Source organism: Ovis aries, chromosome 12 (genome assembly GCF_016772045.2).
Source record: "Ovis aries strain OAR_USU_Benz2616 breed Rambouillet chromosome 12, ARS-UI_Ramb_v3.0, whole genome shotgun sequence".
Classification (NCBI taxonomy): domain Eukaryota; kingdom Metazoa; phylum Chordata; class Mammalia; order Artiodactyla; family Bovidae; genus Ovis; species Ovis aries.
This window is the reverse complement of record NC_056065.1, coordinates 63,423,319-63,440,332: the sequence shown is the minus strand read 5'-3', so window position 1 is coordinate 63,440,332 and position 17,014 is coordinate 63,423,319. Positions and strand designations below refer to the sequence as shown.

Genomic DNA, 17,014 nt, shown 5'->3' with positions numbered 1-17,014 from the left:
ACTCCAAGTCCCTCCTTGAGATAATAAGGAAATATCAAGAAAACTCTGAGGCAAGGTGAATCTCTGAAATGCCAATAAGCCTTGTCTATTCTCTGTTTTGCCTAGGGCTAGCTGTTATTACTCATCAGGGCTTTGTTCTTTCCCTTGAAGACCGAAAAAAGACTAAGTGAAGTTGCTCAGTCGTGTCTGACTCTTTGCGACCCCATGGACTGTAGCCCACCAGGCTCCTCAGTCCATGGAATTTTCCAGGCAAGTTACTGGAGTGGGTTGCCATTTCCTTCTCCAGTGGATCTTCCCAACCCAGGGATCGAACCCAGGTCTCCCGCATGGCAGGCAGATGCTTTACAGTCTGAGCCACAGAATTAATATTCAGGGACTTCAGGATTGAAAGAATTTACAAGTCTGCTTTTTCTATTCAAAGTGACCTAGGAAGAAAAAGAAGGTTTGATCAGAAATACTTTCTGATAAAAAATAACGAATTCTAAATTTTAAATAAAATTTTGACATTTAGATTGTTTGTTGGAGACAGTCTGTGAAGTTAACCCAGACAGCCTAACCCAAAGAGAAAAACAGTTTACAAATATTCACATTAATCTAAAGAATTTAAGTATACATGTGTTAAGAACTGGTAATGTGAGAGCTCTGCGCTGAAAAAAGTTCTATAGTGGGCATCAAGGAGATAACAGGTGAGAAGGACAAATACACATTTCAACTCAGAAATTGAAAAAAAAATTTTTTATACACTCCAAGGGTACAAAAGGGCACAGAGCAGAGAAATTTCAGTTCTGACAAGGGACGTGTATTGGAACATGGCCTAGAGGAATTTTGACAGGTGGAGACAAGCAGGAAGGGCTTGTGCAAGTGAAGAAAACATCAGGAACAAGGTAGGACAATGGCTAGTGTTCAGATCCCTGGGAATGAGAGACAAAGAAAGATATCCAGGACCTTAGATTTCTCAAATTCAATTCTGCTATGGCGAAGAAGAACTAAAGACCCTCTTAATGAAAGTGAAAGAAAGTGAAAAAGTTGGCTTAAAACCCAACATTCAGAAAACTAGATCATGGCATCCAGTCCCATCACTTCATGGCAAATAGATGGGGAAACAATGGAAAAAGTGGCAGACTTTATTTTTGGGGGACTCCAAAATCTCTGCAGATGGTGACTGCAGCCATGAAATGAAAAGATGCTTGCTCCTTGGAAGAAAAGCTACAATCAACCTAGACAGCATATTAAAAAGCAGAGGCATTACTTTGCCAAAAAAGGTCCATTAAGCTATGATTTTTTCAGTAGTCATGTGTGGATGTGAGAGTTAGACCATAAAGAAAGCTGAGCACTGAAGAATTGATGCTTTTGAACTGTGGTGTTGGAGAAGACTCTTGAGAGTCCCCTGGACTGCAAGGAGATCCAACCAGTCCATCCTAAAGGAAATCAGCCCTGAATATTCATTGGAAGGACTAATGCTAAAGCTGAAACTCCAATACTTTGGCCACCTGATGAGAAGAACTGACTCATTTGAAAAGACCCTGATGCTGGGAAAGACTGAAGGCAAGAGGAGAAGGGGACAACAGAGGATCAGATGGTTGGATGCCATTGTGGACCCAATGGACATGAGTTTGAGCAAGCTCTGGGAGTTGGTGATGGACGGGGAAGCCTATCATGCTGCAGTCTATGGGGTCGCAAAGAGTCGGACGCGACTGAGCGACTGAACTGAACTGATAGCCAGGCATCCCCTTCAAGATCCTTGTGAGAAACAAGACAAACCTGAAAGTTTTTTCAACAAAACTCCAATGTGGAAACTAGCCATGTATACAGAACCCACAGACTCCTCATTTTTGGCTGACTGGAGCTCTAATGTCCACACAGGCCTGGCAGCATCCTACTGTTTTCACTTTTGGGCACTACTCAACTATCAAAATCATGCATTTTGCTACTACAATGGCTGCTGCTGCTGCTGCTGCTAAGTCGCTTCAGTTTTGTCCGACTCTGTGCGACCGCATAGACAGCAGCCCACCAGGCTCCCCCGTCCCTGGGATTCTCCAGGCAAGAACACTGGAGTGGGTTGCCATTTCCTTCTCCAATGCATGAAAGTAAAAAGTGAAAGTGAGGTTGCTCAGTCGTGTCCGACTGTTAGTGACCCCATGGACTGCAGCCTACCAGGCTCCTCCACCCATGGGATTTTCCAGGCAAGAGTACAGGAGTGGGGTGCCATTGCCTTCTCCTACTACAATGGCAAGGAAAACCAAATCAAGGAAATATGTACCCCTCTCTCTCACACACACCCTACCCTACCCACTCCACCCCCACCCTCCTCTTTGCAGGGTATAGAGTGGAACTGGCCTCATTTAGCACCCAAGGCTTTGCTAGTTAGAATTACTAATCAAACATGAGAATTGTTCTAAGTGCTGTGAAAAAGTACAGACTGATTTAACACTGATAGGATGTACCTCAAGGACTAGCTAAATAGATAAACATATTACGTCATTACCACAAACTTATTTATTTTTATTTAGTTTTAAATTTTTACTGGAGTATAGTTGATTTACAGTGTTAGTTTCTGCTCTAAAGTGAATCAGTTATACATATATCCACTCTTTTTGAGATTCTTTTTCCATTTGGTCATTACAGAGCGTTGAGTAGAGTTCCCTGTGCTAAATGGTAGGTTCTTATTACCTACCTACTTTTTGTAGTAGAATGCATGTGGCAATCCCAACCTCCCAATTTATCCCTCCCACTCCTGTTCCCTCCCTGGTAACCATAAATTTGTTTTCTACATCTGTGACTCTATTTCTGTTTTGTAAGTAAGTTCATTTGTACCTTTTTTTTTTTTTTTAACCACAAACTTATTTGAGTCTCATTTTGCTGGTAAGGAAACTAAGGCCATAGAGAGGAGGAGAAACTTACCTTTATATCACAGCCAAGCCACTAAAACCAGGCAGTCTGCCAGAGTCCGTGCTCTTGATCATTCATTATAGAAATTAACTTAAGCAAAGAAGTGAATTGAGAAAAAGTGCTAGAGGAGAAGAAAGCTCAAAGACAGGAGTCCAGTGAGATCAGCTTTATGGGCATTCAGACTTTTCAAATCCTTTGCATGTCTCCATCCCTTAAAACCCTTGACTCCCAGCCTTAGGGAAAGGATGACTAATACTCTATAAGTCCAGGGAGGGTGCCTAATTCCCCATCAGTTCCCAAAGCTAAAACTGATTGACTTAATAATCTCAAGTGCTGCAACTACCACTTTTTTAGACCAATAGCTCAGATGAATCAGCACTGAGTCCAATTTTGTAGAGTTCTGTGAGTCTGAGTGAACTCCGGGAGTTAGTAATGGACAGGGAGGCCTGGCATGCTGCAATTCATGGGGTCGCAGAGTTGGACACAACTGAGCAACTGAATTGAACTGAACTGATTCTGTCTTACATCCCAGTTCTGATAACTGCAAGTAGTGAATGCTGGGGTGAGCTGCCCCCACCCCTCTTTTAGAACCAAGACAGTCATTTTCCCAGCTGCTGAGAATGCTGCCCACTGAAGCCCACCGCACATCCCTTAGAATGGACAAATTTCAAAATACTAATGACACTGCATGCTGGAGAGGATATGCAGGAATTCTCATTCACTGCTGTAAGGAATGCGAAATGGTACAGCCCACTTTGGAGAACAGTTTGGCAGTTTCTTATAAATGGAGCTGCCACATCCAAGTAACGCTCTCTCTTTTTGAACAGCTCACATTCAATGACTAGAAGATCCAGAGGTACAGAGGCCCATTCAACTAAAGGGCCATCCCAGTCCTGAGCTGCCAGGAGGAATGGCTGAGGACTCATTTTAAAAATATCAGAATTCAATAGCCCTCTTTGCCATTTCCACTCCTTCATTCCCTTACAGATGCAGTTTTCAAAAAGACTCCCTCGAATTCTCTTTATGCAAATCATCATCTGATTCCCAGGAGACCTAACCTAAAACAGTTGGTATGAAAGCAGATTGTGTGTTAGTCGCTCAGTCATGTCCAACTCTTTGCAAACCCTCCAGGTTCCTCTGTCCATGGGATTCTCCAGGCAAGATTATTGGAGTGGGTTGCCATTTCCTTCTCCAATGGAAGTAGATTATAAGATAATATTTTGGAACTGGATCACCAACTGTCAATGAGGACATTGTCATTGGTGGTAGGTGGAATACTGATAGTTCCCAGCATGATATGGAGGTGCAATTGTTAAAACTTTTATTGTGGGTGAAAGGGAAGGGTTTCACTGGCGGTACAACATTGGGAGTTTGAGAAGTTAGGGAAAGAGGTAATTATAAGCAGTATAGAATCTCAGCATTCAAAAACACTAAGATCATGGCAACCAGTCCCATCACTTCATGGCAAATAGATGGGAGAAAAGTGGAAAGTGACAGGTTTTATTTTCTTGGGCTCCAAAATCACTGCAGATGGTGACTGCAGCCATGAAATTAAAAGATGTTTGTTTCTTGGAAGAAAAGCTATGACAAAACCTAGTTGCTGTTGTTTAATTGCTCAGTTGTGTCTGACACTTTGTGACTCCATGGATCCCAGCACGTTACGCTTCCCTGTCCTTCACTATCTTCCACAGTTTGCTCAAATTCATGTCCATTGAGTCGATGATGTCACCCAACCATCTCATCCTCTATCACACCCTTCTCCTCCTGCCCTCAATCTTTCCCAGCATCAGGATATTTTCTAATGAGTCGGTTCTTCACATCAGGTGGCCAAAATATTGGAGCTTCAGCCTCAGCATCAGTCCTTCCAACGAATATTCAGGGTTGATGTCCTTTAGGGTTGACTGATTTGATCTCTTTCATGTCCAAGGGACTCTCAAGAGACTTCTCCAGCACCACAGTTCAAAAACATCAATTCCTTGGCACTCAACCTTCTTTATGCTTTATTTTAAAAGCAGAGACATCACTTAGCTGACAAAGGTGAGAATAATCAAAGCTATGGTGTTTTCAGCAGTCATGTATGGATGTGAGAGTTAGATCATGAAGAAGTCTGAGCACTGAAGAACTGATGCTTTTGAACTGTGGTGTTGGAGAAGACTCTTGAGAGTCCTTTGGACTGCAAGGAGATCAAACCAGTCAATCCTAAAAGAAATCAACCCTGAATATTCATTGGAAGCGCTAATGCTGAAGCTGAAACTGCAATACTTTGGCCATCTGATGTGAAGAGCTGACTCACTGGAAAAGACACTGATGCTGGGAAAGATTGAGGGCAGGAGGAGAAGGGGGCTACAGAGGATGAGATGGTTGGATGGCATCACAAACTCGATGGACATGAATCTGAACAAAGTCCAGGAGATAGTGAAGCAATCCATGGGATCACAAAGAGTTGGACACAACTGAATGACTGAACAATGACAATAGAATCAAATGGCTCTTGCTAAGTCTTACTTATTCTCTTCACAGGCATAAGACAAAGAAAGGCTGAGGTAATTAATTGCCAGTTTAAGGTTTGAGGCCAGAGGCCTCCAGTACAGCAAATAAAAATACTCATTTACTGTTGAAGGACAGAAAAAACATAGCTCTAGGTTTTTGTAAGAGTAATGAAGTTTCAGAGTAGGTTGAGTTCTCAGCCAGAGCAAGATTGCTAAACCAAAGTGAAGCTCTGATTGGGAGGGAATAAGATCCACAGACTTGGGGACGTCTTGGTTGACACATTTGAAAATATTGAATCCCCAGATTCCCTTGAACTTTCTGGGTGTACAGCAACCCATTAAATCCTGCTCCCCTATTGGAGATGATGTCTTACGTAAGTGTCTTATGCCATTTCTGATGATCCACCCATATTTTCTCCTGGCCACCAGTCTAATAAATAAGATTAAGATACAACATAACCCAGCCAGAGAAGTACTGGGTCTGCCAAGGGAAGACAAGGACACTGAAGGAGTGGCCCATATGTACTGGCAGGTAGTGGGAAATTTTATCTGGAAATGGATACTGAAGGTGCTGGATCAGAGGGTGGAATATAAAGCTGGTTAAGGGACAGTCCTCGTGACTCATATGGTAAAGAATCGGCCTGCAATACGGGAGACCTGGGCTTGATCCTTGGTTTTGAAGATTCCCTGGAGGAGGGCATGATAACCCACTCCAGTATTCTTACCTGGAGAATCCCCATGGACTGTAGCCTGTCCAAGGGGTTGCAAAGAGCTGGACATGATGGAGCAACTAAGCACAGCAAGGGATAGTTTATCAATATGGTTGGAATTCAACTCTTTAATACATCATATATATGACTCTTTGTGATATGATTTTTGCATGTCTTTCAAATCGGAGGTTTTGTCTTAATTTGCCCCCTCTGTTCCAATAATACCAAGTTACTTGGCCAAGTTATTTCACTCCTCTGTAAAACCATTAACAACTCTCTCCATCTAGAATGTTTACCCTACTCCACCCCCATTCTACCCCTGCCTTAGACACCTATAGCCTACTTCTATTTCACACAGCCAATCTGGGAATCTTATCTGATAATGGAAATAGAAATTAATACATCCTTTTTGAGAAACAATTTTGCAATACTGACAGCCTTAAAATGGTTCAGGAACCCCACTTTTCTGGTGGGTGGGGATCTGAAATTTTCAAAAATTTATGCACAAAGATGTTAAAAATGGCATATTTATTATTATGAAAATCAATGTAACCAATATCTGAAAGCATAGGTTTATGGAAATTATATCCATACCAAAAAATTGAGTGTAGTTATTGAAAATGATGTGTTTAAATAATTTGCAATAAGAAAATGTTTATGATACACTAAATAAAAAATGAAATTATTAGTACCAAAACTTTGCAATAATGTGATAGGAAAAAATATTGAAAAAATATTACAAAATTTAACAATTGTTATTGCCTGAGATGAAAGTGAAAGAGGAAAGTAAAAAAGTTGGCTTAAAGCTCAACATTCAGAAAATGAAGATCATGGCATCTGGTCCCATCACTTCATGGGAAATAGATGGGGAAACAGTGGAAACAGTGTCAGACTCTATTTTTTTGGGCTCCAAGATCACTGCAGATGGTGACTGCAGCCATGAAATTAAAAGATGCTTACTCCTTGGAAGGAAAGTTATGACCAACCTAAATAGCATATTGAAAAGCAGAGACATTACTTTGCCAACAAAGGTCCATCTAGTCAAGGCTACAGTTTTTCCAGTGGTCATGTATGGATGCGAGAGTTGGACTGGGAAGAAAGCTGAGCGCCGAAGAATTGATGCTTTTGAACTGTGGTGTTGGAGAAGACTCTTGAGAGGCCCTTGGACTGCAAGGAGATCCAACCAGTCCACTCTAAAGGAGATCAGTCCCAGGTGTTCTTTGGAAGGAATGATGCTAAAGCTGAAACTCCAGTACTTTGGCCACCTCATGTGAAGAGTTGACTCACTGGAAAAGACTCTGATGCTGGGAGGGATTGGGAGCTGGAGGAGAAGGGGACAACAGAGGATGAGATGACTTGATGGACGTGGGTTTGGGTGAACTCCGGGAGTTGGTGATGGACAGGGAGGCCTGGCATCCTGCAATTCATGGGGTCGCAAAGAGTCAGACACGACTGAGCGATTGAACTGAACTGAACTGAAAGTAAATTTACTTAAATTTCCTTTTTTCTTATGCTTTTCCATATTGCCAAATTGGCTCAGGGAACAGATACTGCTTTCAGAATCAAGATTCAGCTTAAAGTATCACCTCTGGAAAGAAAAGACCTTTTTTCTCACAGTGTGGAGAATATGTGTGTGTGTGTGTGTGTGTGTGTGTGTGTGTGTATATATATATATATATACATATATAAAATCATTGTCCTTACCAAAGACAACCACATATTCACCCATCCGCACCCTTCACTAGGATTATGAAGATAAGAATCTTGTCATTTATTTCTATAACTTAGGCATCTATGCACTGCCTGGCAAATAGCAGCTTCCTAACAAATTGTTTTCTTTCTTTTTCTTTGGTGGGAGGTTGTTGTTGTTTTCTTTGAACTTTTGACTAAGAACTTTTGACTAAGGTCTCTGTTACTCTGAACCTAAAGAGTAAAAAGCCCAAATTTTATTAAAAGCAAACTTTTTCAAGAAATGCTAGTGTAATTTTTTTTTTGATGAGTAAAATCTATAGTTAGGGATAATTTTTTAAAGATCCAGGATTTCTGACAAAAGGAATAAACTTAAGAGTCAAATATGATGAATGTTGTAATTATTCCCTGAACTATAGTTACACAATATTCATATTAATATTTTCCTCAAAATAAACTGCAAATTTAACACAGTGTCCTTCCAGATGAGTGGGAAGGCAGGCAGGTGTTTTCCCAATGCTGTTCGTCCATGGGAGCTGTCAGCCCCAGCGCAGTATTTCACAGCTAGACTGTAAACAAAAGTTATTCCAATTGGCTCAACAGTACTTTCAATAGCAAAAGTAACAGAAACGAACGGTCTCTGTTTTCCAAAACTATCATCTTGAGCAGACTTTTATTGTGAAAGCCTTCGTCATTTGCACACATTACTCCCAGCTGGAAATTTGGGTCCAGTTGAACTGTTAAAAAACACATTCTTTCATGTGAGAATTTTGAGCAGCACAAAAGGGATATGAAAATAGACCAAACCTATCCTTCTTGGCAGACAGTGTCTTCTTTAAAATGTAAAGAAAATCTTATTTTGGGAAACTTGTGAAAAATTGGGGGGAAAACCTAGGTCGCTGGGTTTGTCACTAGATTTTCCTCTAGTAATAACCAGAAAGGTCCAGCTACCATTGCCACTCAGTATAAAAATAAACTTTCTTTCAGGGTGTATTTGAGCAGACACCTGTGCGTGGAGGGTTAGGTAGCACCTACATATATTAGGTTATGAGGACGTGGAGGGTGTCCCACAATCATCCTGAAAAAGTATGAGAACCCTATGAAAATCTTCCTTTGGGAGAGAATTCCGTCTCTAAAGAGACGGTTCTAAAGAGGGCAAGGTGAGGTTAGATGGGTGAGGTTAGATCCAGCGTCTGATATCTCAGTTGGTAAGGACTCTGCCTGCAATGCAGGAGACGCAGGTTCCACCCCTGGGTGGGGAAGATCCCCTGGCGAAGGAAATGGCTCCTCACTCCAGTATTCTTGCCTGGAAAATCTCATGGACAGAGGAGCCTGGTGGGCTGCTGTCTATGGGGTCCCAAAGAGTCGGACAACACTGAGTGACTAAACCACCACCACCATCACCAAACCAGCGGGCGCCAAGCGGGCAGTCATCTTGTGGCGCCCCTCCCCCGCCCGCCAACAGCTCGCCCAGAACCTTCCTTCCATCCCGCCCCGCCCCGTCGCGCCCCACAGGATCCTACCCGCCGGCAACCCCCAGATTCGGACCCGCGGCCAACAACCTCATCCCCCAACCCACTCCGGGCGGCATCCCCTCGAGCCGCCGCGCTCGTCGCGGGACCTGCAGGTACGGCTCGCCCATTGCCCGCGCGGCCCGGGCCGGAAAAGTGACTAACGGCTGCCGCTGGCGCGCAGGGTGCTGAGGAGATGGCGTCGGGGTCCCGGGTGCCTGAGGACGCGGTTCGAGCCGTCAGCCCCGGCCGGCGAGGCGAGAAGATTGTCTCGGCGCTCACCGGGGACTTGGTGACGGCTGCGGCCCTGAAGAGCGCCGCGTCCCCGATGCGGTCGGTGGCGGCCTCCCCTCGCCCGCTGAAGGGGAAAGCGGGCCGGGAGGCGGCCCGGCGGCGGCTCCAGCTCCTGCCGGGCTCTCAGGCCGAGGGCCCGGGACAGGGGCCAGAAGAGGAGGAAGAGGAGCCCCTGCTCTCAGTGCCCGAGGAAGACGAGGAGGCGCAGCCGCTGCCCCCGGTGTGCGCGTTCCCCATGAGGGGGATGTGGCGGGAGGAGAAGGTGGCGCTGTACTGCGACGAAGTGCTGCAGGGCTACAAGGTGAGGACTAGAAGACAGCGGGCCCCGAGGGACTCGGGGCCACCTTCCGTGCGGATGTGGGCACAGAGCGCACAAAGAACCTGCATGTCACAAAAGTAAATTTACTCCACGCTTACAGGACTTCCACCTGGATAGAGATTCCCAGGCCCTGTTAAAGGAATTCCAATTCGATTTTTCCTTCAAACAGATCACATAGCGTTTTCCAGGTTTTTTGAGAGCTGAAGGAAGATAGGCCTTATCAGTGCCCTGGTCATAACTTTTCTTCCCAGGATTAAGCGTCTTTTAATTTCATGGCTGCAGTCACCATCTGCAGTGCTTTGGAGCCCCCCAAAATAAAGTCTGACACTATTTCCACTGTTTCCCCATCTATTTGCCGTGAAGTAATGGGACCAGATGCTATGATCTTTGTTTTCTGAATGTTGAGCTTTAAGCTACCTTTTTCACTCTCCTCTTTCACTTTCATCAAGAGGCTTTTTAGTTCCTCTTCACTTTCTGCCATAAGGGTGGTGTCATCTGCGTATCTGAGGTTATTGATATTTCTCCTGGCAATCTTGATTCCAGCTTGTGCTTCATCCAGCCCAGCGTTTCTCATGATGTACTCTGCGTAGAAGTTAAATAAGCAGGGTGACAATATACAGCCTTGACGTACTCCTTTTCCTGTTTTACTGTGTCATTAGTCAGGGTTTAATGTCTGAGTTTCATACTAGTTTAGATTATCATCCTGAGGTAGTTGAATTGAACTGCAGAAAACCAAATGGGCAAAAATTCTTAGTATGCTCATTTGTTTTATAGAATGGATTTTTATTTTAAAATTTTATGTGCTGAGTAAATTCTAAATAGGTCATTAAATCTTTAAAGTTCAGAAAAAATTGATGACTAGGTTTTTAAACATGATAATAACCATGTTTTTGTATGTTTAATTACAGTAGAGCTACCTGGAGTAACAGGCAAGTTTGGCCTTGGGGTACAAAATGAAGCAGGGCAAAGGTTATCAGAGTTTTGCCAAGAGAATGCACTGGTCATAGCAAACACCGTCTTCCAACAACACAAGAGATGACTCTACACATGGATATCACCAGATGGTCAACACCAAAATCATATTGATTATATTCTTAGCAGCCAAAGATGGAGAAGCTGTATTGCTATTGCTATTGCTAAGTCGCTTCAGTCGTGTCCGACTCTGTGCAACCCCAAAGACGGCAGCCCACCAGGCTCCCCCGTCCCTGGGATTCTCCAGGCAAGAACACTAGAGTGGGCTGCCATTTCTTTCTCCAATGCATGAAAGTGAAAAGTGAAAGTGAAGTTTCTCAGTCGTTTCCGACTCTTAGCGACCCCATGGTCTGCAGCCTACCAGGCTCCTCCGTCCATGGTACTCTCCAGGCAAGAGTACTGGAGTGGGGTGCCAAACAAGACCAGAAGCTGACTGTGGCTCAGATCATGAACCCCTTATTGCAAAATTTAGACTTAAATTCAAGAAAGTAGGGAAAGCAACTAGGCCACTCAGGTATGACCTAAGTAAAATCCTTTACGATTATACAGTGGAAGTGAAAAATAGAGTCAAAGGATTAGATCTGATGGAATGCCTGAAGAACTATGGACGGCGATTCATGACATCGTACGGGAGACGGTGACCGAGACCATCCCCAATAAAAAGAAATGCAAAAAGGCGTAATGATTGTCTGAGAAAGCCTTACAGATACCTAAGAAAAATAGAGAAATGAAAGGCAAAGGAGAAAAGGGAAGATATACCCATTTGAATGCAGAGTTCCAAAGAATAGCAAAGAGAGATAAGAAAGCCTTCCTATTTGATCAAAGAAATAGAGGAAAACAATAGAATGGGAAAGACTAGAGATCTCTTCAAGAAAATTAGAGATACTAAGGGAACATTTCATGCAAAGATGGGTGCAATGAAGGACAGAAATGGTATGGACCTAACAGAAACAGAAGATATTGAGAAGAGGTGGCAAGAATACACAGAAGAACTATATAAAAAAGATGTTTATGACTCACCATGATGGTGTGATCACTCACCTAGAACTAGACATCTAGCAATATGAAGTCAAGTGGGCCTTAAGCATTACTACAAACAAAGCTATTGGAGGTGATGGAATCCCAGTCGTTATTTCAAATCCTAAAAGATGATCCTATTAAAGTGCTGCACTCAAAATGCCAGCAAATTTGGAAAACTCAGCAGTGGCCACAGGACTGGGAAAGGTCAGTTTTCATTCCAATCTCAAAGAAAGGCAATACCAAAGAATGTTCAAAATTGCCGTCATTCTCACACATTAGCAAAGTAATTCTCAAAATTCTCCAAGCCAGGCCTCAGTGGTATGTGAACCAAGAACTTCCAGATGTTCAAGCTGGATTTAGAAAAGTCAGAGGAACCAGAGATCAAATTGCCAACATCTGTTGGATCATAGAAAAAGCAAGAGAGTTCCAGAAAGACATCTACCTCTGCTTTATTGACTATGCCAAAGCCTTTGACTGTGTGGCTCACAACAAACTTTGGAAAATTCTTAGAGATGTGAATGCCAGACCACCTGACCTGCGTTCTGAGAAATCTGTATGCAGGTCAAGAAGCAATAGTCAGAACTGAACATGGAACCACAGACTGGTTCCAAATCGGGAAAGGAGTACATCAAGGCTGTATATTGTCTCCCTGGTTATGTTCTTATATGCAGAGTTCATTATGCACAATGCTGGGCTGGATGAAGCACAAGCTGGAATCAGGGTTGCTGGGAGAAATACCAATAACCTCAGACATGCAGATGACACCACCCTTATGGCAGAAAGTGAAGAGGAACTAAAGAGCCTCTTGATGAAGGTGAAAGAGGAGAGTGAAAAAACTGACTTAAAACTCAACATTCGAAAAACTAAGATCATAGCATCCAGTCCCATCACTTCGTGGCAAATAGATGGGGAGGCAATGCAAACAGTGACAAATTTTGTTTTCTTGGGCTGTAAAATCACTGCAGGTGGTGACTGCATCCACAAAATTAAAAGACACTTGCTCCTTGGAAGAAAAACTGTGACCAACCTAGACAGCATATTAAAAAGCAGAGACATTATTTTGCTGACAAAGGTCTGACTAGTCAAAGCTATGGTTTTTCCAGTAGTCATGTATGGATGTGAGAGTTGGACCATAAAGAAAACTGAGTGCTGAAGAACTGATGCTTTTGAACTGTGGTGTTGGAGAAGACTCTTGAGAGTCCCTTGGACTGCAAGGAGATCAAACCAGTCAATCATATAAGAAATTAGTCCTGAATATCCATTGGAAGGACTGATGCTGAAGCTGAAACTCCAATTCTTTGACCACCTGATGCAAAGAACTGACTCATTTGAAAAGACCCTGATGCTGGGAAAGATTGAAGGTGGGAGGAGAAGGGGATGACAGAAGATGAGATGTTTGGATGACATCACCGACTCAATGGACATGAGTTTGAGCAAGCTCCGGGAGTTGGTGATGGACAGGGAGGCCTAGTATGCTGTAGTTCATGAGGTTGCAAAGAGTCAGACACAACTGAGTGGCTGAACTGAAATTGCTCAGTAGATCAATATAACATTATTTAAAAAATAATAAGTAGATGTCTCATCTCTGAATTACTCTATTGAATGAGTAGATATATTTTCAATTTATTCTAATTTTTTAATGTTTATTTTTCATTAAATGTAGATTCAGTTAAAATCTATTATTTCTGAGTTTTTTCATTATTTTAAAGGCATATGGGCTGCATACTTAAATAGAAATCAGTAAAAATATATATAAATCTATAATTTCATATATATATGTGTACATATTTTTGTTTTGCTAGGCAGAAGATGCTGATGATGCTATGAGTAAATATCTATCAGAAAAATTAAAGTTGAAAGACAAGTGGCTTGGAGTCTGGAAAGCTAATCCTGAGTTATTCTTTGTGAAATATGAAGAATCTTCTATCCCTTTTGTTGGTATATTGGTTGAGGTAAATAATTTTCACCTGATCCTTTTTCTTTGCGTGAAATTATCAGTTCTTTTTAAGACCAAAATGTAACTTTATAAGTTTGAGGCTTGGATACTTAAACAAAGGTTGGCAAAAGTTTACATCTATTTAAGTTTCTTAACAAGTTAACAACGTAAAAGAGGGTAAGGACGGGTATTTGCACATATTTTCCTGTAAACAGTTACCATTAAATCAAATCTCATAGTATTAGATAATATTTATTATCCTACTTTCAATTGCCCAAATAATGTAAAAATAACAAAAGTGCACTTCTTAAAAATTAGTAAATTTTTCCCATTATTTATCTTTAATCTTCATTTATCTGAATTATGAGGTTTAGTTATATTAGGAAAGAATAAACTAGATCAGAAAATTATTGGTAAAATTATTGGTAAAATTTGAAATTTTTTCCTATGAAAAGTGACTTTTTAGTATAATACATCTACTTCCAAGCTTTTATCCAGGATTTTGCTTTTATAGGTCTGTAGGTTAAATATTGTAGCATATTTGACATCATAAATCTGATTGCCTTAAAGGTCAATTATCCTGTGTAGAAATTAATATTTGCAATCACAAATGGTACTCCTACTTCAGATAGATACTTCAAATCCGTGGTTTTGGTGACAAGAAAAAAATTGTGTTTGAAACTCATTACATTACATACTATCAGAAAACAATTCGATTCTGTGTTATATAGAAAATAAGTTATGGATACATATATGTATGGTTGAGTCACTTTGCTGTTCACCTGAAACTGTCACAACATTGTTTGTTAATTGGTTATGCCCAATACAAAATAGTTTAAAAGAGAGAAGGAAAGAAAGCATGGTTAGGTAAGAAAACCAAACAGTCAATTGACCATAACTTGATTCCTTTTAATAAATTAAGCACCAAAATGCTGTATATTAAAAAAAAAAGTAATACTTTTATTGGACATGTATTTGAAAATGTTCAAAATGTATTATTAGTAGTGTTTATTTTTTCAGTTTTATTGAGTTATAATTGACAAGATTGTAAGATAGGGTGTATAACATGATGATTTTATACATACATATGAAAAAGTGAAAATGAAGTCACTCAGTCGTGTCTGACTCTTTGCGACCCTGTGGATGGTAGCCTACTAAGCTCCTCCATCCATAGAATTTTCCAGGCAAGTCCTGGAGTGGGTTGCCATTTCCTTCTCCAGGGGATCTTCCCAACGCAGGGATCAAACCTGGGTCTCCCACATTGTAGGCAGACGCTTTACTGTCTGAACTACCAGGGAAGTCATATATACATATACTTCATGGCAAATAGATGGGGAAAAAATGGAAAAGGTGGCAGATTTTATTTTTTTAGGCTTCAAAACAGTGACTGCAGTCATGAAATTAAAAAACACTTGCTCCTTGGAAGAAAAGCTATGACAAACCTAGACAGCATATTAAAAAGCAGGGACATCACTTCACCAACAAAGGTCTGTATAGTCCAAGTTAAGGTCTTTCTATATATGGATGTGAGAGTTGGACCATAAAAAAAGCTGAGCACTGAAGAATTGATGCTTTTGAACTGTGGTGTTGGAGAAGACACTTGAGAGTCCCTTAGACAGCAAGGAGATCAAACCAATCAATCCTAAAGAGAATCAAGCCTGAATTTTCACTGGAAGGACTGATGCTGAAGCTGAAGCTTCAATCTTCTGGCCACCTGATGTGAACAGCCAACTCATTTGAAAAGACCCTGATGCTGGGAAAGATTGAAGGTGGGAGGAAAAAGGGGCAAAGAAGATGAGATGGTTGGATGGCATCACAGACTCAGTGGACATGAGTTTGAGCAAACTCTGGGAGATGGTGAGGGACAGAGAGGCCTGGCATGCTGCAGTCCATGGGGTCACAAAGAGTTGAACATGAGTTGGTGACTGAATAACAAATTATCAACTGTAGTCACTATGTTATATGTTAGATCCTTAAACCTTTTTCATCTTACAGCTGAAAATTTATACCAACTTCTGTAATTCTATACTTTGTGCTAATACTTAGTGTAATTTATTAATTTTTAAAGCTACTGTGCATTGGTTAAGATTTCTCCTTTCAATGCAGGGTGTGCTGGTTTGATCCCTGGTCAGACAGCTAAGACCCAGGGACTTAGGACTAAGGACTCCCCGCCAAAAACCAAAACATAAAACAGAAACAATATTGTAACAGTGGCAATAAAGACTTTAAAAAGAAATAAAGCTTCTTTCAACTCAGTGATTTCATGCACTTATTTTCAGACATGCTAGAGATTATAAAATCCTAGGGACCGGGGAGCCTGGTGGGCTGCCGTCTATGGGGTTGCACAGAGTCGGACACGACTGAAGTGACTTAGCAGAGGTTATAAGACAAGAAAACACAAGTGTATTGTTTATGAAGCTAAATTTATTCAACCTAAGGACTTTACCTTTTACTTTTCTTTTTAGGACTTAACTTTTTTATTATGTCCATTCTACTTTTTTGGTATTTTATAATCCTTTCTTTTACTAATACTGTAATACAGATAATCAGTTCAGCTGCTCAGTAGTGTTGGACTCTTTGTGACCATGTGGACTGCAGCAGGCCAGGCTTCCATGTCCAATAAAGACAATAGGATATTTTAAGACATACTTTCATGGCAAAATTAGTCCAAAATTTTTTTAATACTACTGTTTTATAAAATCGAAAAGTCTGGCAACTCAAACTTAGAAATTATATAGGAGACAGTTCCTCTCATGAACCTTAAAAACTAATAATTGCTTAAGAAGTAGTTTGAAAATTTGTGTTGATATTTTTTTCTGTATTTATCTATTGTTATTATGTACATTGACTGTTAGAGAAGTCATAAAAATTTACAAGAAGAAATGTTATAAGTAGCTCATATTTGAAGAAGAATCTTTGTGATTTACTTTCATTCACAGCTACAAACTTTATATTTATCTTAGGTAACTTGTAAACCAAGCCAGAGCTCATCGTCTTGTTTCAGGGTTACTGTTTCTGTTGCTGAGCCCTTTTCTTCTAACATTGCAAATATTCCAAGAGATTTGGTTGATGAGATTTTGGAAGAACTAGAGCATAGTGTGTCTCTCTTGGAAGTATACCCTGTTGAAGGACAAGATTCTGATTTACATGATATTGCTTTGGCCTTGGAAGTTGTAAGGTATTAG

General features: G+C 41.2%; 1 protein-coding gene across 2 annotated transcripts in view; it reads left to right on the top strand.

The window, feature by feature from the left end:
• Window positions 1-9,264: 9,264 nt before the first annotated feature.
• Window positions 9,265-17,014, top strand: part of SHCBP1L (SHC binding and spindle associated 1 like) — a 38,667-nt gene continuing 30,917 nt past the window's right edge. For both annotated transcript variants that reach the window (XM_004013857.6, XM_042229184.2), the window contains exons 1-3: window positions 9,265-9,883; window positions 13,696-13,845; window positions 16,793-17,007. In XM_004013857.6, coding sequence (XP_004013906.2) covers window positions 9,485-9,883; window positions 13,696-13,845; window positions 16,793-17,007 — 764 coding nt within the window. In that variant the 5' untranslated portion in view covers window positions 9,265-9,484. The remainder of the gene's footprint in view (window positions 9,884-13,695; window positions 13,846-16,792; window positions 17,008-17,014) is intronic.